Source organism: Gorilla gorilla, chromosome 8 (genome assembly GCF_029281585.2).
Source record: "Gorilla gorilla gorilla isolate KB3781 chromosome 8, NHGRI_mGorGor1-v2.1_pri, whole genome shotgun sequence".
NCBI classification, from domain to species: Eukaryota; Metazoa; Chordata; class Mammalia; order Primates; family Hominidae; genus Gorilla; species Gorilla gorilla.
Window position 1 is genome coordinate 109,557,977 of NC_073232.2, and position 19,072 is coordinate 109,577,048.

A 19,072-nucleotide genomic window follows, 5' to 3' on the forward strand; every position below is an offset into this window, starting at 1 on the left:
GTTATTTGTATTAAGAAAGTAACATCAGGCTGGGTGCAGTGGTTCACATCTGTAATCCCAGCACTTTAGGAGGCCGAGGTGGGCAGATCATTTGAGGTCAGGAGTTCAAGACCAGCCTAGCCAACATAGTGAAACCCCATCTCTACTAAAAATACAAAAGAATTAGCTGGGTGTGGTGGTGCACACCTGTAATCCCAGCTACAAGGGAGGCTGAGGAAGGAGAATCACTTGAACCCGGGAGGCGGAGGTTGCAGTGAGCCGAGATTGCACCACTGCACTCCAGCCAAGGTGACAGACCAAGACTCCGTCTCAAAAATAATAATAATAATTAAAAGGAAAAAAAGGTAACATCAAAATTCCCTATTAATTTGGAAAAAGTTCTATAGGATGCTTCACTGATAATACAGTCTCTTTCTTACCATTTATCTAAAAAATATTTGCTCCTCAAAAAATCAGAGTCAATGCTTCATGAGTCTCTCTTTTCCTACTTTTTTTTTTTCTCCCTAAGACAGGGTCTCACTCTGTTGACCAGGTTGTAATGCAGTGTGCAATCATAGTTCACTTCAGCCTTGAACACCTGGGCTCAAGGGATCCTCCCACACTCCCACATCAACCTCCCAAAGTGCTAAGACTAAAGGTGTGTGCCACCTTTAGTGGCACAGCCCAGGGTCTCACTATGTTGACCACACTAGTCTCAAACTCCTGGCCTCAAGCGATCCTCCCAGCTCAGCCTCCCAAAGTGCTGGCATTAGGCATGAGCCACTGCACCCAGCCTCCTACAGACTTTTAAGTGCCACGAGTCTCAGGCAATTAAAACTAGAAGTACTTCTACGTATGATCAGATTAGGTCCTAAAAGACTACTTCTATATTCATTTCTTCCAAAGTTCAGAGTGACACATACTATCCAAGAGACAGCTAATGGTTTCTGTTCTGGCACATGACTTGTACATATCTACACAAGTTCACAAATTGAAAATTCTTAAGAGTTTCTGGCCAGGCACAGCGGCTCATGCCTATAATTCCAACACCTTGTGAGGACAAGGTGGCAGGATCACTTGAGCCTAGGAGTTCAAGACCAGTGTAAGCAACCTGACAAGACTCTGTCACTACAAAAAAAAAAATTGTTTTTAAATTAGCCAGGCATGGTTGCTTGAGTCTACGGTCCCAGCTACTCAGGAGGCTGAGGTGGGAGGATCACCTGAGCCCAGGAGGTCAAGGCTGCAGTGAGGTGTGTTCTTGCCCCTGCACGCCAGCCTGAGTCATAACAGAGTGAGACCCTGTTTCAAAAAAGAAAAGAGTTTCTATACTTGTAGTCAGCCAGAAATTTTCAATATTTCACAAACTTAACCATAAATCTTTTCATCAACCAACATAAAAGGTGAATTGCTTTTCTGAGACATATGGTACCCAAACAAGAAATCGATCACTTGTGTGTCATTTAAAATCAATCCAATCATGATCTACTAATTGCTTTGTAACTTTAAGGTATTGTAAGGTATAGGGACAAAAACTAAGGTAAGTCTCTGGCCTCCAGGAACTGAAAATTCACTAAGTGCTACGCGATTTCAAATAGTAGCTAAAGACCACAACGCAAAAGATGATACAAGATCATTAATAGCCAAATGCATGATACAGACAATAAAGGCTCTAAGAATTCAGGAGAGAATCTTTTACCCATATACAAGAGATTTGAGCTAGATCTTAAAGACGAGTAGGAGTTAGACAGTGGGAGAAAAAAAGATAGCTAATACTTACGGTGCTTTTTGGTTTCTCAGGGTTTTTTTTAGAAACATAAAATGTTTTCGCCACACATTAGTGGCCAGCCCTTTTCAAAACATAAATTTAAAGAGAGGTACACAGGGGAGTTATAGAGATAGCACAGTGGACATCTGCTGCTTTTGAATTCCCAATATGTATTTTCCCCTTCCTCTGGTAACAGCACCCCCATTTTCCTTTAAGCAATAAACCTCTCCCCATCTTTCAAATCTATGTGATCTGGTGGGCACTGCCTGTGAGCATGTCATCCAAGCTTAACCAACTGAAACATTCTATTCCCTTCATGAATCCAAGCAAAGGCCCACAAGTCAAACCAGGACAAAAAGTCTCAACTCCAAGACTCTTGTGAATCCTAAAATTGCTAAGCTGGTGGGATGTAAGACTGACACCGTTGGTGGCCTATTACTGCCACTTTTTATACAGAATCTGCCTTCTTAGGAAGCAAATACAGAGGAAACCAGATCTAAGACAGTAAAGAGGTAGATATCTAGCGACACTGAGATTTGAGATTTTCCATACAGATTAAACCATACTTGATTTATCCCCTGGACTTTTCAGTTTCTTGAGCCAATTAATAGAGTCTCTTTTTGCTTAAGCTAGTTTTAGTTTCTATCACATATAACTGAAAGAATCCTAACAAATATGAATGTGTAAGTCTGTTTGTCCCAGTATGAATCTGAGCCCTCCCTTCTGTATCTTCCCCTTCAGAGCAATGGCTGCCAATCAGTCAGCCATGGCCATGCCATCTCCAGCAAGGTCTGGAACTCTGCCCTAGGGACCCTCTTCCTTGTACATTCTAACTCAGCTGATTTCTGTATCTATATTTCTTAGAGATCTCTTTACTTCTTACTAGCCAATTCCTTGTTACTCGAATCCCCAGTTATAGTTTATAACCTATTAAACGTTCTCTGTTTAAAGTACTATGTAGTTTCTTTTTTCTTTTTTTTTTTTTTTTTTTTGAGACAGAGTCTCACTCTTGTCGCCCAGGCTGGAGTGCAGTGGTGCGATCTCAGCTTACTGCAACCTCCACCTCCCAGGTTCCAGCGATTCTCCTGCCTCAGCCTCCCGAGTAGCTGGGATTACAGGCGTCTGCCACCACGCCTGGCTAATTTTTGTATTTTTAGTAGAGACGGGGTTTCACCATATTGGCCAGGCTGGTCTTGAACTCCTGACCTCAGGCAATCCACCCACCTCAGCCTCCCAAACTGCTGGGATTACAGGCGTGAGCCACCGCGCCCGGCTGTTACTATGTAGTTTCTATGGCCTAGCTGAACTTAGTTTATATCGGGTAACAGTAGCAAAACATCAGCACAAAATAAATAGGCTCCAGCATCTGTAGAAACAACCCACCCTAAAAGATGGTTAGTAAAAGTGTAGGTGAGAGTGTTCACTGAAGGTGACCAGAGGGCATCTTTGGGAGGCTGAGGTGGGTGGATCATGAGGTCAAGAGTTCGAGACCAACCTGGCCAACATGGTGATACCCCGTCTCTACTAAAAATACAAAAATTAGCCAGCATGGTGGCGCATGCCTGTAGTCCCAGCTACTCGGGAGGCCGAGGCAGGAGAACTGCTTGAACCCAGGAGGCGGAGGCTGTAGCAAGCTGAGATCATGCCACTGCACTCCAGCCTGGGCAACAGAGTGAGACTCTGTCCCAAAAAAAAAAAAAAAATTGTATTTCAATCACTCTTTTGCTATACTGTTTCCAACCAGAAATGATGCACCTATTGGGAGGAAACTGGGAAACCAAGATAGAAATCAGATCTTGGATGGGTCATATTTTAGATAAGAGACATTAAAGTTTAAGACTCAGAAGGAACCAGACATGGTGGCTCATACCTGTAATCCCAGCACTTTGGGTTGCCAAGGTGGGAGGAGTACATGAGCCCAAGAGTTTGAGACTGCCTAGACAACATAGAGAAACTTCATCTCTATTAAAAAAAAAAAAAAAAAAAAAAAAAAAAAAAACTGTCTCAATATTAATAATGGTTGTATCTATCTGGTAAATTGGAGTGGCTAGTTTACCTTTTTTCTACATATTTTTCTTTCCTTTTTTTTTCTTTTTTTTAGAGACAGGGTCTCACTCTGGCACCCAGGCTGGAGCACAGTGGTGTCATCATAGCTCACTGCAGCCTTAAGCTCCTGGGTTCAAGCAATCTTCCCACCTCATCCTCCCCAGTAGCTGGGACTACAGGTGCACACCACCACACCTGGCTTTTTTCTCTTATTTTTATTTGTATTTTTTGCTTTTTGTTTTTGAGACATTGTCTCACTCTGTTGCCCAAGCTGGAGTACAGTGGTGCAATCTTGGCTCACTGCAACTTCCGCCTCCCAGGTTCAAGCAATTCTCTTGCCTCAGCCTCTTGAGTAGCTGGGATTACAGATGTGTGACACCATGCCCAGCTAATTTTTGGCTTTTTAGTAGAGACAGGGTTTCACCATGTTGGCCAGGCTGGTCTCGAACTACTGACCTCAAGTGTTCTGCCCACCTTGGCCTCCCAAAGTGCTGGGATTACAGGCGTGAGACACTGAGACCAGCCCCCATTTTTTTCTACATATTTTTCTAGCCTTCTGTAGTAAATATTATATAAGTTTATTTCATAGTGGGGAAGAGGGGAAAAAAGTATATACTGGGGGTTTTTTGAGGCAAGGTCTTGTTCTATTGCCCGTGCTAGAATGGTGGCATAATCACGGTTCACTGCATCCTTGACCTCCCAGGCTCAAGCAATCCTCCTGCCTCAGCCTTCCTAGCAGCTGAGACCACAGGCATGTGCCACCACGCCTGGCTAATTATTTTTATTTTTAGTAGAGACAATGTCTTGCTAGGTTGCCCAGGCTGGTCTCAAACTCCTGGGCTCAAGTGATCCTACCACCTCAGCCTCCCAAAGTGGTAGGATTACAGATGTGAGCCACCACTCTTAGCCAAACTATATACTCTTAACAAAAAAGAAAGAAAGAAAAAAAATCATATACTTTTTTTTTTTTTTTCCTGTGAGACTGAGTCTCGCTGTGTCGCCCAGGCTAGAGTGCAATGGTGTGATCTTAGCTCACCACAACCTCCGCCTCCCGGGTTCAAGTGATTCTCCTACCTCAGCCTCCCAAGTAGCTGTGATTACAGGTGCACGCCACTGCACCCAGCTAATTTTTTGTATTTTTAGTAGAGACGGGGTTTCACCATGCTGGCCAGGCTGGTCTTAAACTCCTGACCTCAGGTGATCCGCCCGCCTCTGCCTCCCAAAGTGCTGGGATTACAGGCATGAGACACTGTGCAAGGCCGAAAGTATATACTCTTAAAGCTTCAATGGATTTGTAGGTTGTAGATGTTCCATATAAAAAATGGCTGGACACAGAACAATGCGAATGTAGTTAACATTAATTAACTACACACTTAATAGGTAAGATGATAAACTGTTATGTTTTTTAATACAATTTTTTTAAACAAATTTATTTTTATTTTTATTTATTTTTTTTAACAACAGGGTCTCAGTCACCCAGGCCAGAGTGTAGTGGCGGCATTCTAGCTTATTGCAGCCTCAAACTCTTGAGCTCAAGTGATCCTCCTGCTTCAGCCTCCCAAGTAGCTGGGACTGTGGGTATGTGCCACCATACCTAGATAATTTTCTTTTTTTTTTTGCTTTTCTTTTTTTTTTTTTTTTGAGACAGAGTCTCTCCCTCTGTTGCCCAGGCTGGAGTATAGTGGCACAATCTCGGCTCACTGCAACCTCCAGCTCCCGGGTTCAAGCAATCATCCTGCCTCAGCCTCCCTAGTAGCTGGGATTATAGGCACCCGCCACACACCCAGCTAATTTTATATTTTTAGTAGAGACAGGGTTTCACCATGTTGGCCAGGCTAGTCTCGAAGTCCTGACCTCAAGTGATCTGCCCGCCTCGGCCTCCCAAAGTGCTGCGATTACAGGCGTGAGCCACCATGCTTGGCCTAAGCCAAATGTAATGTTTACAACAAAAAGTGTACAGATTTCCTATATCACTCTTTATAACACTACCGACCCATTTGTTCTGACCAAAGTAAACTTGTGCAACAATATCTGCTTTGCTTTATGCTGTGGTTTCATGCCACTTACCAGTTTATGCAGATTAATTTTAAAATTCTGTTTTCTTCCTTCCCCTCCTTCCAAGACAGGCCTTATTTACAAATATGATCAAACTCTCTAAACTTGATCATTGATAAAATGTAAAATAAAACCAGATTCAAGAAAATCCCCTGAAGAAATCTATTCCTCATTACCCTTCAGATAGAATTTAACAGCACAAATACAAAACTAGATTCAGATATTTAAACCAGGTTTTCTCACTTAACTTGTGCATGTAAGAACAGACAAGTCTTCCTGGGATCAATAAAGGTTTAAACATTTTTCTCAAAGGAACACATTACTGTCTTATTACAGAAAAAGCAATTTAACCAAAAGGCTCAGGCCAGGCACGGTGGCTCACACCTGTAATCCCAACACTTTGGGAGGCCAAGGTGGGTGGATCACCTGAGGTCAGGAGTTTAAGACCAGCCTGGCGAACATGATGAAACCCCATCTCTACTAAAAATACAAAAATTAGCTGGACGTGGTGGCACATGGCTGTAGTCCCAGCTACTGAGGAGGCTAAGGCAGGAGAATTGTTTAAACCCAGAAGGCGGAGGTTGCAGTGAGCCACGATTGCGCCACTGCACTCCAGCCTGTGCCACAGAGCAAGACTCCGTGTCAAAAAAACAAGGCTCAGAAGTCATGTTTACTAACCAATATTCCATACCTAAGGTATATGTAAATTAACAGGACATAGAACCCTTTCCACATCTTCAGACACCTCCCCTGTCCTCCAGAAACATTTCCAGGCATTCTACTGTCTGTTCCTAAGCTGGCTCTTCATGTAATAATAGTTAGCACTTTCTTTTTAAGTCTCTTTTTAATTAAAAAATACTAAGCTGTGCGTATTTCCCTATTGCCAATTATGAGGAGAAGTAGCTTTATTTCATTTCCTGCTTTCGCCTTTTCTCTTTGACCCTTAAAGGTCTGTATTATGTTTATACTATTACTGGTAAAGTGGATAGTTTTTTTTTGTTTTTGTTGTTGTTGTTGTTTGTACAGGGTCTCACTCTATCACCCAGGCTAGAGTGCAATGGCAGGATGATGGCTGTTTGCAGCCTCCACCTCCCGAGCTCAAGTGATCCTCCCACCTTAGCCTCCCAAGTAGCTGGGACCACAGGCGTGCACACCTGGCTATGTGTTTTTATTTTTTTATAGGATCTCCCTATATTGCCCAGGCTAGTCTCAAACTCTTGGCCTCAGGTGATCCTCCTGTCTCTGCCTCCCCCTCCCAAAATACTGGGATTACAGGCGTGAGCCACCATGCCTGGCAGTGGATATTTTCTATTTGTGATTCCCCTTTAGTATTGTCTGCTTAAGAGTAACTTGAAGGTATAAGAAATGAAATGTGTTAAATTTTAAAGGACCATTCTACTTAATAAAAACCAGAAATGGAAGGGAGGGGGTGTTCCTCATCAACAGGTCAAAAACATAACATGGGAATCTTTATAGGCAGAGCAATTTTTCCTTGTTTAAATCTTTGGCCAGATGCAGTGGCTCACACCTATATTCCCAACACTTTGGGAGGCCAAGCAAGAGGAATGCTTGAGCCCAGGAGTTTGAGGCCCACCTGGGCAACATAGGGAGACTCAGTCTCTAGAATAAATTTTAAAAATTAGCTGAGTGTGGTGGCGCATGCCTGTAGTCCCAGCTACTTGAGAGGCTACGGTGGAAGGATTGCTTGAGCCCAGGAGGTCGTGGCTATAGTAAGCCATCATCATGCCACTACATTCCAGCCTGGACCACAAAGTGAGATCCTGTCTCAAAAAAAATCACAAGAAGTTTTTAAAAATAAATATTTTGGCTGGGTGCGGTGGCTCACACCTGTAATCCCAGCACTTTGGGAAGCCAAGGCAGGCGGATCACCTGAGGTCGGGAGTTCAAGACCAGCCTGACCAACACGAAGAAACACTGTCTCTACTAAAAACACAAAATTAGCCGGGCTTGGTGGCACATGCCTGTAATCCCAGCTACTTGGGACGCTGAGGCAGGAGAATCTTTTGAACCCAGGAGGTGGAGGTTGCGGTGAGCCAAGATCGTGCCATTGCATTCCAGGCGGGGCAACAAGAGCTAAACTCTGTCTCAAAAATAAATAAATAAATAAATATTTTATTAAAAGAAGTTAAAGCTTTTGTAATTATTAGAAGCAGTGTTAAAATAATGATGAAAAAACAAAAAGCTGGGCAGTTCTAAATGATCACATATTCTGCATTCAACATTTACATATGTACTCATCTGTGCAAATCAGACCATTTTTCCTCTTCTTTATGGAATACAAGAGGCCACACTATCAACAGAATGTTAGAAAGATTAATCCCTGCAGCCGGGAGTGGTGGCTCACACCTGTAATTCCAGCACTTTGGGAGGCTGAGGCAGGTGGATCATGAGGTCAAGAGATGGAGAACATCCTGGCCAAGACGGTGAAACCCCGTCTCTACTAAAAATACAGCAATTAGCTGAGAGTGCTGGCACACGCCTGTAGTCCCAGCTACTTGGGAGGCTAAGGCAGGAGAATCGCTTGAACCCAGGGGGCAGAGGCTGCAGTGAGCTGAGATCGTGCCACTACACTCCAGCCTGGTGACAGAGCAAGACTCCATCTAAAAAAAAAAAAAAAAAAAAAAAAAAAAGAGTAATCCCTGCAGAGCAAGAGCAAGAAAGAATCTGTAAAGTATTTATCACCACGAGAAAATATTTCTCTTAGAAATGACAGACTACTATTCACTAATTATTGACCACCTACACAAAGCTAAGCACTGGGAATATGTGATAAATACATATGTGTATCCTGCCCTCAAAATGCCTTACAGAAACCCCAAACTTCTCTCTCTCTTTTTTTTTTTTTTTTGAGCTGGTGTCTCACTCTGTTGCCCAGGCTGGAGTGCGCTGGTGTGATCTCAGCTCACTGCAACCTCTGCCTCCCGGATTCAAGCGATTCTCCTGCCTCAGCCTCCCGAGTAGCTGGGACTACAGGTGCATGCCACCATGCCCGGCTAACTATTTTTTGTATTTTTAGTAGAGACAGGGTTTCACTGTGTTAGCCAGGATGGTCTCGATCTCCTGACCTCATGATCCACCTGCCTCAGCCTCCCAAGGTGCTGGGATCACAGGCGTGAGCCACCGTGCCCGGCTTTTTTTTTTTTTTGAAACGTAGTCTCACTCTGTCACCCAGGCTGGAGGGCAATGGCGCTATCTCAGCTCACTGCAACCTCCACCTCCTAGGTTCAAGCGATTCTCCTGTCTCAGCCTCCCAAGTAGGTAGGATTACAGGCACACGCCACCACGCTCTGCTAATTTTGTGTATTTTTCATTGAGATGGGGTTTCACTGTGTTCCCCAGGCTGATCTGGAACTCCTGAGCTCAGGTGATCCACCTGCCTCAGCCTCAAAGTGCTAGGATTACAGGTGTGAGCCATCGCACCTGGCCCACTTCTCTTTTACAATATGGAATTGATGAAATGGTTTCAGGTTCAGGTACGATTGTGTGAACACCTACTGATCATGTAATTAACTAATACTCTCACTGAAATTTTAAATTCAACTGGCAATATACTATAAAGAAATTCAGGCCAGGCACAGTGGCTGACACCTATAATCCCAGCACTTTGGGAGCCCAAGGCAGTAGGATCACTTATGCCAGGAACTCAAGACCACCCTGGGCAACATGGCGAGACCCCGGTTTCTACAAAAAAAAAAAAAACAACAACAACAACAAAAACACTAGCTGGGCATAGTGGCACGTGCCTGTAGTCCCAACTACTCAGGAGGCTGAGGAGGGAGGATCAGTTGAGCCCAGGAGGTTGAGGCTGCAGGGACCTGTGATCGTATCACTGCACTCCAGCCTGGGCAACAGAAGGAGCCCTTTGTTAAAAAAAAAAAAAAAAAAAAGAAAGAAAGAAAAGAAAAGAAATTCAAACTACTCTTGCTATGGAATAGTATTTTATTTGTCCTCAGATTTTCACCAAAATTTAGAATTTTTTAAAGAACTGGATGAAGGATGATCTAATCAAATGTATCAATCACCTCTACAGTTCCCGGGCAAAAAAAAAAATGATCAACCATTTATAGGCAGCTTCAAGAGTGGAAAACTCGGGCAACCCCCTTTGGGTCCCCTCCCTTTGTATGGGAACTCTGTTTTCACTCTATTTCACTCTATTAAATCTTGCAACTGCACTCTTCTGGTCTATGTTTGTTACGGCTGGAGCTGAGCTTTCGCTTGCCCTCTACCACTGCTGTTTGCCGCTGTCGCAGACCCGCCGCTGACTCCCATCCCGCTGCTGACTCCCATCCCTCCGGATCTGGCAGGGTGTCTGCTGTGCTTCTGATCCAGTGAGACTCCCATTGCCACTCCCGATCGTGCTAAAGGCTTGCCATTGTTCCTGCATGGCTAAGTGCCTGGGTTTGTCCTAATCAAGCTGAACACTAGTCACTGGGTTCCACGGTTCTCTTCCGTGACCCACAGCTTCTAATAGAGCTATAACACTCACCCCATGGCCCAAGATTCCATTCCTTGGAATCCGTGAGGCCGAGAACCCCAGGTCAGAGAACACGAGGCTTGCCACCATCCTGGAAGCGGCCCGCCATCATCTTGGAAGCGGCTGGCCACCATCTTGGGAGCTCTGTGAGCAAGGACCCCCGGTAACATTTTGGTGACCACGAAGGGGCAACCAAAGCGTTTGTCTCTTCCAGAATTGAAACTGTAAAACCACAAATCATTCTTCAAATGGAGCCCCAGATGCAGTCTATGACTAAGATCCACTGCGGACCCCTGGAACAGCCTGCTAGCCCATGCTCCAATGTTAATGACATGGAAGGCAACCCTCCCGAGGAAATCTCAACTGCACAAACCCTACTACGCCCCAATTCAGCAGGAAGCAGTTAGGGCGGTCATCGGCCAATCTCCCCAACAGCACTTGGGTTTTCCTGTTCAGAAGGGGGACTGTGAAACAGTAGTAGCTGGATTTCCTAGGCCAACTAAGAATCCCTGAGCCTAGCTGGGAAGGTGACCGCATCCGCCTTTAAACACGGGGCTTGCAACTTAGCTCACACCCAACCAATCAGAGAGCTCACTAAAATGCTAATTAGGCAAAAACAGGAGGTAAAGAAATAGCCAATCATCTCTTGCCTGAGAGCACAGCGGGAGGGACAAGGATCAGGATATAAACCCAGGCATTAGAGCCAGCAACGGCCACCCCCTTTGGGTCCCCTCCCTTTGTGTGGGAGCTGTGTTTTCACTCTATTTCACTCTATGAAATCTTGCAACTGCAAAACAAAAACAAAACAAAACAAAAGAGTGGAAAACTCTTCCATATCATATTTTATTTTATTTATTTATTTGAGACATAGTCTTGCTCTGTCACCCAGGGTGGAATGCAATGGCGCATCTGGGCTCACTGCAACCTCCGCCTCAGCCTCCCGAGTAGCCGGGACTACAGGCGCCCGCCACCACACCCGGCTAAGTATTGTATTTTTAGTAGAGACGGGCTTTCATCATGTTGGCCAGGCTGGTCTCGAACTCCTGATCTCAGGTGATCGCTCCCCTCGGCTTCCCAAAGTGCTGGGATTACAGGCGTGAGCCACCATGCCCGGCCCCGTATGATATTTTAAATAACACACTCAACCACGCTCATCTGGGCTCAGGAAGAAGCCGAATCACAAAGTTATCAGTTTCCCAAGATTCTTGGAATCTCTTATTCGGTACAAATGGAACCAAAAGACGCCAAACCGAAGTATTTTACTGAGTTACACTGAGGCAACGTAAATAAACTCAATCTATTGAATTACACCAAAAACAAAATTGTAATCAATTAAGACAACTTAGGTCTCAAGGCTAAGGCAACACCACCTCGAAATTCTCTCCTGAAAACGCTAAATCTCGGTGTGGCTGTTTAGGAAAGAACATCCTGTGGAAATAAAGTCATGATGTCCTGGACTACAGATCCCTCTCCCATCTGCTCCTTAGCTGTTCTACTAGGAAGAAGAAAATCTATTGCGTAGAGTTGTCATTATCGGCTAAGCTCAGTGCTAGCTTTAAATGGATTGTCTTATTCAATCTTGACACTTGGAAATAGGCATCCTCACGTCCCTTTGCAGATGAAGAAACTGAAGTCGGGAGAGGTTTAAAAACTGGCCCAAGGACTCAACACCGTTTCTAATTGACACTCAAATCCTTGCTCGGACCTGAAGGCACTAAGTGCCTCGGAGAAGATGTGAAGCGCTGTGTGCAACGGTGAGGAATTCGCTAACCAGCCCTGGACTTCCGTTTCCTCGCCATCAAGAGGTGTCTCGGCGCCAAAGCGATCAGCGCTGCCACCCCCAGCTGGACGTCTGCAGCCACCGCAGCGGGAGGAGCCCCCTCGGGCACCGGCAGGACAAGAGCGGGGGGCTTGGCTGGAGCCCAGCGCCCAGGCCCGACCCCCGCGCCTCAGCCCCCGCAGGCGCGACGATGAGAAACGCCGTGGGAGAAAGAAACAAAGCCCGAACCGTGCGCCTCCGTGACCCAAGGCAAAGGCGGCAGGACTACCAGCCCAAGGCCGCGTTTCCCAGGAAACTGGACCAAACTCAGCTCACCTCCGGCCGGATTCGCGGGCTGGCACCTCCCCTTCACTCTGTGCCTCAGTCGCCATCTTCGTCAGCAAACTTCTTTCACCGCCCCACCTTAGGTCCCGCCCCCACATATTTGGATTGGCTAATGTGTTTTCACCTCTTCCGTGCGATTGGATGACTCGACCGCCCCTCCTCAACCTGAACCGTTTAATATATTATTGGTCTATTCAAATGACTAACCGTCATTGGTCGTTCCCAGCCCTGGCGGAAAAAAAGGGAGGGGCGGGGAAGAAGACCCAGCCCCGAGGCCTGCCGGGAGTTGTAGTTTCTCATTTTGATGAACCCTTCCGATTCCACAGACCTTTAGGTTCAAGTCAGAAATCACCAGCCTATGCTCAAATTTTGTCCTGATATGTAAATCAGGGAATTATAGAACTGTCAACTTTGAAAGTGACTCATCACTTTCTAAAATGCAAGACTCCGTACCCTATATCTCAGCATCACACAATATACCCAGATAACAAACCAACACATGTACCCTCTAAATTTAAAATAAAAGTTGAAAATAAATAATTTTTTTTTACAATTGTTTTAATTTTTTTTTTCCGTTGAGACAGGGTTTCACCATGTTGCCCAGGCTGGTCTCGAACCAATCCTGAGCTCAAGCAATCCTCCCACATCAGCCTCCCAAAGTGCTGGGATTACAGGCATGAGACACTGCACCCAGCCATAAATTAATTAATTTAATGTAATGTAATTTAATGCAAGACTCGTTCTCTGTGTTGACCCAGAGATAAATCCCTCAAGCGCAGGCAGGGAGTGGCAACCTAGAAGTACTTGCTTTTAAACGTATAGTTCAAAGCCTTCTTTTTTCAGATACTCAGCATAGCCCTAGCCATAGGTCATTTCTTTCTTCCTTTATTTCTTTCCTTTTTTTTTTTTTTTTTTTTTTTTTTTTTGAGATAGGGTCTCCCTCTGTCTCCCAGGCTGGAGCGCAGTACAATATTGCAGCATACCAACACACAGGGCAAATTTTTGTACTTTTTGTAGAGATGGGGTTTCACCCTGTTGGCCAGGCTGGAGTCGGTCATTTCTGCTTCAGTACATCCACTCCCTTCCAACTTCCCAGAGAACCCACAGAGTTTGCCTTGTGATATGAACCACGGAACCAAAAGCTGCATGACTTTGTCCCAAACTAAACTTTAATCCTCAATGGTAGGAATAACCATAATTATCCTTGTCCTCCCTGCGGCACACACTTCTTCTAGGGATTAACTGAGGCAACATATGTGAGAACATTGTAAATTTTGAGCATTGTTGTTTTTTGTTTTTCCATATTGTTTTCCTATGCTGGACTTTTCTTGGGAACTTCTGTATTGATCCTTCTGATATCCTGCCACCTGGGGCTCTCCCTGCACTCTGCCTCCTTTTTACTAAATTGTACTGCACATGCTTCACTTTCTGAACTGTCTCAGGGCTTTTGCACATGTTGCTTTTTCTGGCTCGTCCATTTTTCCACTTTTTTGGCTTTCAGGTCGAAGCTTAAATGTCACTGGCTCAAAGACCTTCCATGACCCCCATTGTATAAATCAATTCCCTCAGTAAACTTTCACAAAGAACTCTGTACTATTCTTTCACAGTTCATATCACAACTCACAATTACATAGTCGTTTGTGTGACTATTTATTTCATGTGAGGGTTCCCAGCTAGGCTTCCTGCCACAAGTGGGCAGAGACTATATTTATTTTGCTCCCCACAGTGTCTGGCACATAATGGCTGTCCAATAAATATTTTTGAAAAATATAAGCAAGTCGCCCCTACTGGGAAGTGAGGAGCCCCTCTGCCCGGCCAGCCGCCCCGTCCGAGAGGGAGGTGGGGGGGTCAGCCCCCCGCCCGGCCAGCCGCCCCGTCCGGGAGGTGAGGGGCGCCTCTGCCCGGCCACCCCTACTGGGAAGTGAGGAGCCCCTCTGCCCGGCCACCACCCCATCTGGGAGGTGTACCCAACAGCTCATTGAGAACGGGCCATGATGACAATGGCGGTTTTGTGGAATAGAAAGGGGGGAAAGATGGGGAAAAGATTGAGAAATCGGATGGTTGCCGTGTCTGTGTAGAAAGAGGTAGACATGGGAGACTTTTCATTTTGTTCTGTACTAAGAAAAATTCTTCTGCCTTGGGATCCTGTTGATCTGTGACCTTACCCCCAACCCTGTGCTCTCTGAAACATGTGCTGTGTCCACTCAGGGTTAAATGGATTAAGGGCGGTGCAAGATGTGCTTTGTTAAACAGATGCTTGAAGGCAGCATGCTCTTTAAGAGTCATCACCACTCCCTAATCTCAAGTACCCAGGGACACAAACACTGCAGAAGGCCGCAGGGTCCTCTGCCTAGGAAAACCAGAGACCTTTGTTCACTTGTTTATCTGCTGACCTTCCCTCCACTATTGTCCTATGACCCTGCCAAATCCCCCTCTGCGAGAAACACCCAAGAATGATCAATAAAAAAAAAAAAAGAAAAAAGAAAAATATAAGCAAGTCCTCAAACTATTATATCCAAAAAAAAAAATCAAATCATATATTCTAATAGATTTTTTTCAATTGATGAATTAATACTAAAAGTTTGATAAGGGCTAGGCACAGTGGCCTACACCCATAATCCCATCGCTTTTGGAGGCTGAGGCAGGAGGAGCACCTGGGCCCAGGAGTTCAAGGTTAAAGTGAGCTATGATTGTGTCACTGAACTCCAGGCTGTGCGACAGAATGAGACCCTTTCTCTAAAAAAGAAAATAAAAGTTTGATAAATGTGTCCAAATAAAATTGCATTTAGTTTGATGTTTTTTATGTTTTTTGTTTGAAACAGAGTCTCACTCTGTTGCCTAGGATGGAGTGTAGTGGCATGGTCTCCACTCACTGCAACCTCTGCCTCCCGAGTTCAAGCAATTCTCCTGCCTCAGACACTCAAGTAGCTGGGATTAAAGGTGTGTGCCACCACATCTGGCTAATTTTTGTATTTTAGTAGAGATGGGTTTTGCCGTGTTGGCCAGACTGGTCTCGAACTCCTGAACTCAAGTGATCTACCCACCTAGGCTTCCCAAAGTGCTGGGACTACAGGTGTGAGCCACCACGCCCGGTCTTATTTAGTTTGATGTTTAACAAATCATGTTTATTGAGCAAATACATGGAAAGAAACATAAAATTTAGCAAACGTATCAGTGAAATTTTTCATTGAACCTCAGACAGCCTTAGAAAATCCAGGCTGGGATCACTTGAGCCCAGGAGATTGAGATTACAGCGAGCCATGTTCATGCCACTGCACTCCACCCTGACAGAGCAAGACCCTGTCTCAAAAAAAAAAACCAAAAAACAAAAAAAGAAAAAGAAGCCAAGTGTGATGGCTCACGCCTGTAATCCCAGCACTTTGGGAGGTCGAGGCAGGTAGATCACTTGAGGTCAGGAGTTCAAGACCAGCCTGACCAAAATGGTGAAATCCCATCTCTACTGAAAATACAAAAAAATAGCCGGGCATGGTGGCACACACCTGTAATCCCAGCTACTCAGGAGGCTGAGGCAGGAGAATCGCTTGAACCCAGGAAGCGGAGGTTACAGTGAGCCAAGATCATGTGCCACTGCACTCCAGCCTGGGCAACAGAGTGAGACTGTCTCAAAAAGAAAAGAAAAGAAAAGAAAAGGCCAGGTGAGGTGGCTCGCACCTGTAATCTCAGCACTTTGGGAGGCTGAGGCCGGTGGATCACCCGAGGTCAGGAGTTCCAGACTAGCCTGGCAACATGGTGAAACCCTGTCTCTACTAAAAATACAAAAATTAGCCAGGCGTGTTGCCACACACCTATAATCCCAGCTACTCGGGAGGCTGATGGAGGAGAATCACTTGAACTCAGGAGATGGAGGTTGCAGCGAGCCGAGATCGTGCAACTACACTCCAGCCTGAGCAATAGGTTGAGGCTATGTCTCAAAAAAAAAAAAAAAAAGAAAGAAAGAAAAAGAAAATCCAGGTTGTGTTAATTGCTATATATACAAAGCAAGGAACCCAAGGCTCAAATTCTGCCCTTCCCTCAAAATAGGAACTAGTTTTGTTTCTAGCCCCATGACACCCAGCACATGGACTGATTGATTGAATGAAATTGATGCTTTCACAAAAGAAAAACTGTTCAAAACTTTAAAGTATTACCACTGCAACTAGGAGGAACGCCACAAAACTATATTTCTGGTTCATTTTTTTTAATGAAGAATCGCACCTTTTTTTTTTTTTTTTTTTGAGACAGTCTCACTCTGTCACCCAGGCAAGAGTGCAGTGGCATGATCTTGGATCACTGCAACCTCCGCCTCCCAGGTTCAAGCAATTCTCCTGCCTCAGCCTCCCGAGTAGCTGGGACTACAAGCACCCACCACCACACCCGGCTAATTTTTGTATTTATAGTAGAGACAGGGTTTCGCCATATTGGCCAGTCTGCTCTCGAACTCCTGACCTCAGGTGATCCACCCACCTCGGCCTCCCAAAGTGCTGGGATTACAGGCATGAACCACCACACCTGGCCAAATCACATGTTTATATAATGTTTGGGAAAATACAGCACCGTAGTTAAAAGCATGGGCTCTGGAGTTAATAAACCCAAGTTCAAATCCTGGCTCCAGAGCTCCTAGCTATGTGACCCTGGATAAGTTACTTAGCTTTCTGATTCCATTTCCTCTTCTGTAAAATGAGGATAATAAGTCTCACAAGGGTATGGTGAAGAGTAAATAAGATAATTTCTGAGACTGGGCGCAGTGGCTCATACCTGTAATCCCAGCACTTTGGGAGGCCAAGGCGGGCAGATCACCTGAGGTTGGGAGTTAGAGACCAGCCTGATTAACATGGAGAAACCCCGTCTCTATTAAAAATACAAAATTAGCCAGGTATGGTGGCACATGCCTGTAATCCCAGCTACTTGGGAGGCGGAGGCAGGAGAATCGCTTGAACCCGTAAGGCAGAGGTTGTGGTGAGCCGAGATCGCGCCATTGCACTCCAGCCTGGGCAACAAGAGCGAAACTCCGTCCCCAAAAAAAAAAAAAAAAGATAATTTCTGAAAAGCTGCTTAGTAGCACAGTGTCTAGAACATACTAAGATTAGATCAATGTTGGAGACGACATGATGAATATTAAGAATGCTAAACTTGGCCAGGCACAGTGGCTCACGCTGGTAATCTCAGCACTTTGGGAAGCTGAGGCAGGTGGATCATAAGGTCAGGAGTTCGAGACCAGCCTGGCCAACATGGTGAAACCCCTGTCTCTACTAAAGATACAAAAAAAATTGCCGGACATGGTGTCACGCGCCTGTAATCCCAGCTACTCAGGAGGCTGAGGCAGGAGAATCACTTGAACCCGGGAGGCAGAGGTTGCAGTGAGCTGAGAATTGCACTCCAACCTGGGCAACAGGGCAAGACTCTGTCTCAAAAAAAAAAAAAAGAATGCTAAAAGAATGCTAAACTTGCTGGGCATGCACCTGTAGTCCCAGCTACTGCTGAGGCAGGAGGATTGTTTGAGCCCAGGAGTTCTGTATTACAATGCACTGTGCCTATGGGGTGTCTGCACTAAGTGTGACATCAATGTGGTGACCTCCCAGGAGTGGGGGCCACCAGGTTGACTAAGGAGGGGTGATACAGCCTAGGTTGGAAGCAGAGTATATCAAAAACCCCATGCTGGCTGGGCACAGTCTCTCACGAGACCAGCCTGACCAACATGGCGAAACCCCGTCTCTACTAAAAATACAAAAAATTAGCCTGGCCTGGTGGCGGGCACCTGTAATCCCAGCTACTCGGGAGGCTGAGGCAGGAGAACCGCTTGAACCTGGGAGGTGGAGGTTGCAGTGAGCTGAGATTGCGCCACTGCACTCCAGCCTGGCCGACACAGTGAGACTCTGTCTCAAAACAAACAAAAACCGTATGCTGATCAGTAGTACAATTGTGTCTGTGAATAGCCACTGCACTCCAGCCTGGGCAACATAGTAAGACCCTGTCTCTAAAATAAATAAAGGAATAAAAGAATGCTAAACTCCCTTCTCTCCCTTCTCAGATAACACATCTATCTCCATGGCTGTGTGACAAGGACTACACATTACATCACGGTTACAGTTTAATCAGTTACTCTGGAGAGAGAAGTGTTTCTCCTCAAAACCAACTGTTCTGCTGTGACTTCTGATTAAAAGCAAATATCATTGCTGAGTGCTGTAAAAACACAAACTCAGCTGACAAGCCTGCACACCTTTATTTCTGCAGGGGTATCATGACTTCCCTGAAGTCATCCTTACTCTATCTAGGTACAGATTGTCAGCCTGGTGATAAGTGTGTACAGCAGGAATTCAAGACAGTTCAGAAAGTTATCTTGTTTTCAACAGTCTAGTTGAACAAAAGGTCACAGAAAGGTGGCCCCAGCCCTCAAATAGTTTACAGTAGACTCAGGGAGACAAAATGAACACATATAAGTCACACACCACAGAAGATAGTTTAGAATTACGGGGGCTGGGTGGGGGCTAAATATCAAAGTAGGGAACAGACTCTAGGAATTCAGAAGTGTGGAGAAGGGAAGAGGCCAAGACTGTCAGGAGGGTTTAGGAGCAAGCCCAAGGACTTGAGTCGGCCATGAATGTCACTACAAGTCCATCTACCTACCCCA

At 45.3% G+C, this 19,072-nt stretch overlaps 1 protein-coding gene across 5 annotated transcripts in view; it reads right to left on the bottom strand.

The window, feature by feature from the left end:
• ARHGAP19 (Rho GTPase activating protein 19) overlaps positions 1 to 12,626 on the bottom strand; it is a 66,648-nt gene extending 54,022 nt beyond the window's left edge. For 2 of the 5 annotated variants that reach the window (XM_019035192.4, XM_004049876.5), the window contains exon 1: positions 12,436 to 12,623. In XM_019035192.4, the coding sequence (XP_018890737.3) occupies positions 12,436 to 12,542 (107 nt within the window). In that variant the 5' untranslated portion in view covers positions 12,543 to 12,623. Of the gene's footprint in view, positions 1 to 12,435 lie in introns of all 5 variants that reach the window. The other 3 variants (XM_055352629.2, XM_055352625.2, XM_019035191.4) reach the window with 2 other exon arrangements.
• Between the last annotated feature and the right edge of the window lie 6,446 nt (positions 12,627 to 19,072).